General features: G+C 36.9%; 1 protein-coding gene across 1 annotated transcript; it reads right to left on the bottom strand.

The window, feature by feature from the left end:
- Positions 1 to 2,795: 2,795 nt before the first annotated feature.
- On the bottom strand, positions 2,796 to 7,562 carry LOC140802027 (ubiquitin carboxyl-terminal hydrolase 4-like). The gene is made up of 6 exons (XM_073157435.1): positions 7,001 to 7,562; positions 5,984 to 6,100; positions 5,108 to 5,206; positions 4,187 to 4,375; positions 3,909 to 4,090; positions 2,796 to 3,434 (listed from the first exon to the last, which is right to left on the bottom strand). Exons 1-6 carry the CDS (start codon positions 7,121 to 7,123, stop codon positions 3,035 to 3,037), a joined length of 1,110 nt encoding a protein of 369 aa, XP_073013536.1. The 5' UTR covers positions 7,124 to 7,562; the 3' UTR covers positions 2,796 to 3,034.
- Between the last annotated feature and the right edge of the window lie 321 nt (positions 7,563 to 7,883).

The raw sequence follows: 7,883 nt of genomic DNA, 5'->3' as shown, positions 1-7,883 counted from the left end.
TGCTTTGTGCTCAGCTCTCGGACTTGGAATTTGTAATCACTTGCGCGCTTAGAAAAAAAAGCGGCCTGTCTAATAGAAGAAACGCGGCCGGTACCTAATAGAAGAAAAGCTGCGCCAAAATAATGTAGAAGAATTCTATCAATCGAATAGTGTACAAGAGTGATTGGAAACTTTAATATTTTTACTCACTGTCCAATAAGTGAAGAAATGAACGTCATTATCACCATATAATGCTGGATTTACCTGAAACGATAACCGCATAAATGACAACATTCTCAGTTTATATAACTTTGGTTGGTCATAGAGTTTACGTATATATATATATACTTGCTATCCTGCTTGTAGTGAATTGAAGTTTTCTGGTGGGCCTCCCACACAATTCGCAACCCAAATCACTGCTGAGCTTATTTTATTTGGTTTAAAGTCTGGCACCCCGTATACAATAATTTTGGTTTTAGTTCCAAAAAATTTGCCATATACTGACTCATAAACAGCCCACTGCACAAAATATTATCATAGTTGCTATCTCACAATATAAAAGATTTAAGTGAAATAGTTTGATTAAAAGAAGAACCGTATAAAAGGTTATAGCAAGTCTCTTATAAAAGGTTGTTATTGCATCGAGATGGTAACGTCTAACGTGCCATGAATGGTACTTCCAAGTTTGAAAAGAATCATTACTCTGTGAAAGCAAATTTGTTTGGTTACTTAGATAATTACTGATGCAACATATAGATCATTATTAGCTATCCCAAAGTAAGATTAAACACCTGATTGGAGCGGTTTATCAAGGCATTGCAACTCTACATGTAATGGCCTTCCTCAAACTTGGTGAAGGGAAATGAGAGAGAAATATGGAGACCAAAACTAAGATCCTCTTCTAGTCAATGCTTTGGCCTGTGTCAAATTTCACCAATCTAGCGGGATTCAGGATATGAGGCATCCGTTGACTGGCTTCCCGAGTCAACATTAATGCCATTTATGCAACTAAATCAACTGATATTATCCAACTTCCTTTGTCACTCCGGATTTGGAACGCTAGAGATGTATAATATGATCACTTTCCCTTCATGTGTTCCGAATTTTCTCTGTGATTTGCTTAACCCAATCTCATGTATCATTATTTTTTCGACATAAATCGATCTAAGTGACAATGCTAATTGCTTTTTGATTCCATTCAGGTTATAAAATTTAAATATATTTGCTATTATCCATGGCTAACTTACCGACGATCTAAAAAATGGAACATCAAATTACCAAAGAATTTATTTTTTAGGAAAAGCCCATAGGCGAATAATTTATTTACTTTTAAATATTACAACAATAAGATCTAATACAAAGAGCATGAGAGATAGAGTAATGTCTCTTTGACACGAGCTCAACGGTTTGCCTATAATAAACAACATTACAATATATTATAGAGGATCAAACTCAGGGGCACAATATAATAATAAAATAAAAAATAGCCTAAGAGATTCTCTAGAACAAAGAGTCTCGAGTTCAGCATTATTAGTTTACTAATAACTGTAGATTTCATTAGTCCAATAATAGTCTAAGATACAGTCTTAAGAATACAGGAGAATTGAATATCACTTATTTGGAACACACAAAGGAAAAATAACAACATCCTAATACTGCTATAGAGCACAATAAATTAATATAGTTAGGGACTACCAAAACGCACAACATCTATATCAAAACAGTATAGACGCCAAAGAGCACATACTACTATTGTGAACTAGTCCCAACACACATCCTCCGGGACCCTTGCCCCCACCCAGAGGGGGCCTCTCTCGCCCGGCTACAGCGCCAGCAATAGATCGGGCAAAAGGGTGGTGACCAAGCTTGAATTCGATAAGGAGAAGAAGAGCGGCGATAGGGACAATGATGAAGGAATTCAAGACAAATCAAGCTCTACAAGGGAATCGACAATATAGTGTGTGTGTGGAAGAAGAGTGATAGAGGCAGTGGGAAGCAACAATGACAAGGGCTCTTGGGCGATAGGGAACAACGAAGAAGAGCGGCAATAATAGGGGAGTGTTGAGCAACAACGACGTGAAAGTGAGAGGGAAGAGGCAATGAGGGGCGGGGCACGGCGGTGTTGAGTGGGGGCTTTTGGAGAAATAGAGGAAAAAGAGAGGGAAAATGAGAGAAAGGAAGGAGGTTCTCCTATCCCCTAGCCTATCATAGGCTACAGGAAGTGAGGAAAACCTCACTGCATTGCTGGTACAGCGAGAGAAGAGATCTAGCTAGGACCGAGATAGGGAGATAGGGAAATTGTACCAAAGATTAAAACATGTCTTAATTTTTAAACAACCAGACTATCATTTTATCCAGATAGGTTAAAGCGGGCTGAATTAAAGAACGTTGCATTCTCTTATTTACATATTCAATCAATAATAATAAGGTACATTTAGTGCAGGTCATAAATGTATTATACGCTTCTCTTTTTATTTTTTTAATGAAAAGATAGGAAGAAAATATTAAAAATGGCTTGATTTTGCACCCAAGAAAAAGAGAGCGTAAAAGTGGATTTTGATCTTTCAAATAAGAAAAATGTAAGATCGCGCAGCAGAGCGCCATATTGGTTATTCCTGTAGGTTGGAGATAATTCAATTTTAAAACGCCTTATACCTAATGCGGATGCAAGAACATGAGTGGGTCACATCGTAATCATCCGATAAAACCGTATTATGTTTTCGTAAACATGCCAATCCAGTAAACGCAAAGAATATATAATACGGAGAACTGCATTTCCTAGTTATAAAAATACAATAAAACAAAGAAGAATACAATTGACAACTTCAAAGATTTTATTTTACCACTCATTAAGACTTATTTTGTTGTTAAATGGGGGTGGAAACCACCATCCACTGTACACTGCAATCACCAAAAATATTACACACCCCGCCTTACATTTCCTCTCAAAAGACTCCCAAGAGCTTCCAGTTCTCTTTGGTGCGAGAAATAATGAAAGGAGGGTATGCCAGAGAAATTAGCAGACCTAAGGAACAAGGAAAAGGAAAAGAAGACCTCAACTCCTTGACCCAAGGCACTCGTAGAACAAGATGTAACCATGATCAGTGTTGCCTGAGTACTCCTGAGCAGATCCATAGAATGTTGGCAAAGTAGACTCATCCATCATCTCCACGTTTTCATCATCGAAGTATAACCAGTGGTGATGGCTCTTTACGAGGCTAATATAGTGGCCATGATTGGGGCCACTCCCCACATGGACAACAACTGCAAAGAGAGAGTACTCCGAGTCCGCATCATCGATAGTGTTGGTGAGTTTTAGCTCCATGGGGAAAACAACCCTATACCACAGCTTCTTGTATCGGCCAAGCTGCTCAATATATTTGAAGCGCTTGAGATGGATTACCAAAATATGTGGTGGCTTCTTGATCTTCATCCTCTTTTGTGCTTCCTGCAAACTACATTCAGAAAGTAGTTTTAGAATTCATATACTCTCAAACTAATAGATCCCCAAGACCTTTTATCATATGCTATCTCCAACATAATCTTTACTTGCAGTTTAATTAAAAACAAAAACCAAAATCAATCCAAATCAGTAAGATAGAAGGAAATAATTTTGAAATAAATCTTAAATCAGAAAATATATACATCTGGAAGAAAGAAAATAGGAACCAATAATTATATTAAAATGGAAATTCTAGGGATGGCATTACCGCAAAGTCAGCATTAAAATATAATAATCACATTTTTGGTGTCTATAATTTCATAGACACCTGACGAGGTTACTATCCTCATGTTTTCAGTACTTACATAAACACTCTCAGGGAGAACACCTAAAATGTTGCGACAAAGTTTCATGTGCCAAATCTGGGAAAAGACAGTTACAGCACCCAGTATACAAGTAAAGGAAGCAACGGATAAAAGCAGAGCACCTGCAGCATTTGTCACAAAAGAACTTGTCCTCAGCATTCAGAGTCTCTGTTGAGCTGAAATTTTTAAGACAACTTGTGATTGAACTATTTTGCTCAATGTCAACGCTTAGGTCAAAAAAGGTTTCATCTCTAGCAGTGACAGTTTCACATCGTAGACACCTTGTTTCATTGGTAAGTATACCCTGCAATAGATAATTACAAACATGAATAGCGTCATGAAACACCAATATGAAAAATAGTTGACAAAGAAGAAAAATGATGCATGCATTTTGCTTTACCTGAAAAATCCTGTGGACCCATGTAACAACAGGCTCTTTTCGAAGACCATTTGCTAGAGGATTACAAGGTCCATTTCCAATTTTTTCTGTCGATGAAGAGGTTTCAGGGGAAGTTTTGGCAGAATTTGACTCTTTTTCAAGAATATCAACAAGCTCATTTAGCAAAAAATTCAAAAATTCATGAGCATCCTGCAAAATAGACAAGAAGGTGAGAAGATGGTTCATACATAAAATCTGTAAATAAAAGTATATTGCTAAAGCAAGAGCAGGCAAGGAAGCATGGTATAGTTCCATAGCTTCCATAAGAGGAACTTGTTGGATCTTCAAATTCAGAAACAATACATGGGAAATTAGGTGAGACTGAACAGTAAGTGCACACAGGAAGGATGTGAAAAACATCATATGTACAAATAGATCAACAGTTAAACATACACAAAAATAATAAAAAATTCAAGGAGATTCTTGCATTAGCAGAGAGTTGCCCACTAGGTGAAAAAAATATAAAGCTTGATAAAGATTAAAAAAAGAAGAAGAAGTCAGTGTACTCCTCAAACATTTGGAAAGCTAAAAGCCAACTTTTAAAGACAAAGTAACCAAACTGACCTATTATTTAGCAGACAACCAGGAAGATAGGCTACCAAAAAAGAGATTATTTTGGCTTACTGTAGTTCATCTCAGCAAAATCTTGCTACACAATGATAGAAACAACTTATCACAATAAAATTTTTGACAAAATTTCTCAAATTGGAAAAAGCTGCCAAGTTGAAAACCATTCTTCAAAATAGACAGAGGCCAGAAAAGTCAACATGGCAACATAATTAAGAACAGTACACTCACTAATAAAATTCATCCAACACAAAGATAGCTTCTACACCATGTAATCATAAGGCTGCAACAGTATCAATGAACAGACCAAGTTACCTGGTGCATGTAGCTACGGAAATACTCATTTTGTTTCTTCACCCTTTGAACAAAACGCTTGGGAGCAATAACGCCAGTTTTTTTCTTCTGAGAGCTTATCTGGACATAGTTGCACCAATATATTAATTCTTAAGAAATGCATACCAATCAAAAGTTCCAGAATTACATGCTAAAATAGACTATCAAGAAGGGTAAAAATGTAAAAACTGAGAGTTCACATCAGTAGTGAGGCTTTGGTATTTGAAGTTGATGCATGATTGGCTTAACATGTATAGGTGACTAACCAATATCATCAACACCATACAGCCTACTCCAGTAGAAGGGCTTAGAAATGGCACAAATTAAAAGACAAAACGCCCAATGAAAGGATTGAGCAGATTATAGTTAGTTATTTAAGTGGACACTGACCATCAAAACTCTGCTAAGGTTACTCCTAGTCAAGGGTAAGGGAATGGCTTGTCAACTGAAAAGGTAAACCAGATAGAGAAGATCTTATAAATCAAAACATAAGGTCATGTAAAAGGGTGTCTAAGACTGTAACTCTGTCATCTGGCGTGACAGATTTGATTAGAAAAAGTGAAAAAACTACTCTATCCAGCAATGTAGGTAATAAGACTTCACACATCTCGTAATTAGTGGTCCTTTTTGCATTGGGAGGAAGTTATAGTGCTCTTAGCAAGTTAAATCTTAGATTAAAAAAAAAGATAAAAAACAATCTCACAATCTTGTGTGATAAGGTAAAGCTTGCATAACCATTTTCAAGAAGTATTTAGTGAGCAGACAGGTATCTTTAAGAAGAGTGGCATATACAGTGTCGAATATTACAACTTCATGCTAGGAGCATACAACAACAAAATTTAAGGATAGATCACTTACCTGCATGAACAGGTCTGCTAAGGAAGTCAAAATGTTTTCCTCTGAGTCTGCAATATTCTTATTACTTGAATAATAATCCAGCAGTTGCTCCCGGAAAGGAACACAAAAATAAAGTGCCTGATATTAAATATATTAATTAAATTAGTAGGTTGATTTAGTCTTTGTTTAAGTGTTATTAATAAAATACAACAGACAAAATATATTCCACCATCCTTAAACAACTCGTTTCTCCATACCTGCAGGAAGAAACAAATTGGCAGAGAAAATAATGCTCATAGAGAAATGAGACTGGTTCCAACAATGGGGTAACTAAGTTGCCTAATCCATTATATTTTACAAGCAATTGTCTAATAGTTGTCTCACCCTTGAGCCTTCATAAATTAATAAGATAATCTACGAGATGAATATTGAGTGCTAGCTTTCCGGAAAAAAAAATCTGTGGTGCTCTAGAGAATGATACCACTTAGGATTGTAAACATCCATGCAATTTCTAAGCAGTCCGGAAAATCTTCAATGATCATTGCAGATTGGTTGAAAAGAGCACTTAAAAGCTTCATAGCAAACTAGTAATCTTACCTGATACTAAAAAAGCTTATTTATCAAGCCACAAGTTATTTTCTCCAACCACAAGAAGAACACTTGCTAATTCCACAGTTTTAGTGAAACAAATAACTCGCAAAAGGATGAAGCAATTTGTACCGAAACAAAACCTATTTAGTATTTATAACACCAAGTAGGTTTTCCTCCGAAGAATGTTGTAAATAAAAGCTAAAAGATACCTCATAAAAGCATGACTAAATCCAATTTCCATATTCTTATTTCTATCCAAACACAGGTAAAAAAATTACGCCCTCAGCTCAGAATAGTGCTGTTGCAACAGCACCCATATATTTACAAGCTAATCTAATCATTTCTATTGAAAGGAGATCGAATCTAAAAAAAATCTATTTGCAGAGTTGATGAGACCCAATCAAGAAGAAAGAAGAGATGACACAATCCAGAAGGGGGAGAGAATACCTGCAAGACGCTGTTGCAATAGCAGGTGTTGCCAAAGTTCTCGAGACCGAAGTACCTCTCGCCTTCAGGGAACTGGTCGCCGAGAGCCTTCTCGAGCTTGGAACCCGCGGCTCCCATGACCATCCACCTCTCCCACCACCCCAGCGCGGCGCCCGTGATGTACCGGAACCCTGACCCTGCCCCGGTGCGGCCCCTCTCCGCCGCCGCCGACGACGACGCCTCCGCCGTCGGGGATAGCGAGGAATTAGCCGTCCTAGGGTTTCCTACTTGATTCTGAAAGGAGGGAAGAGAGAGCGTCGAAAGAGAAGAAGCCCTAGGGTTTTCGATGCTCGAAGAAGAACGGATTAGAGGAGCGGGTGGAGGAATTGTTCGGTGTTGGCTTCGTTTCCGTCGAGATCTCTGCTGACTCACTTCTAGCCGTTGTTTTCTATCACTATCTTGATGCCCAAGTTGTCCAACGCCAACGGAACGAGATAATAAGTATCGATTTACGGCTCCCCGTTTCCCGTGGTCTTTATTTTCTTTATCTGCAATTCTAGATGAGCCTCTTTGCCCCCAAAAATCTGATACAATTTCATACGCCTCTTTTACTAGTTGTATGTTACGATTACAAAATCATCTAATTTTATTATTTTTTTAACTATATTATTTTTACTTTATTTTTGAGTGGAAGATAAAAATAAAATTTTTATTTTTATTTAATACCATTTTATCTTTTTTTAAAAGAAAATATTTTTTCGACAAAATAATAACTTTTTAAATATTTTTATTTCTTCTTCTTCTTCCTTCTTCTTTTACCGCCTATTCTATCTAAACAAATTTGTGTTTAATATCTTTACAAATTATGTATGAGTTTATAAGTCTACTAATCATAACCGATACT

Source organism: Typha latifolia, chromosome 1 (genome assembly GCF_019914945.1).
Source record: "Typha latifolia isolate L0001 chromosome 1, TyphaL0001v2, whole genome shotgun sequence".
NCBI lineage: Eukaryota > Viridiplantae > Streptophyta > Magnoliopsida > Poales > Typhaceae > Typha > Typha latifolia.
The sequence above is the reverse complement of the archived record's forward strand: the minus strand, read 5'-3'. Positions and strand labels throughout refer to the sequence as shown.

Excerpts from the sequence above, each read along its gene's own strand:
- LOC140802027 (XM_073157435.1), bottom strand. The coding sequence starts at position 7,123 with ATGGTCATGGGAGCCGCGGGTTCCAAGCTCGAGAAGGCTCTCGGCGAC. Across the intron at positions 5,207-5,983 it reads TAGCAGACCTGTTCATGCAG|ATAAGCTCTCAGAAGAAAAA; the intron begins GTAAGTGATCTA and ends AACTATGTCCAG. Across the intron at positions 4,376-5,107 it reads TCCGTAGCTACATGCACCAG|GATGCTCATGAATTTTTGAA; the intron begins GTAACTTGGTCT and ends TCTATTTTGCAG.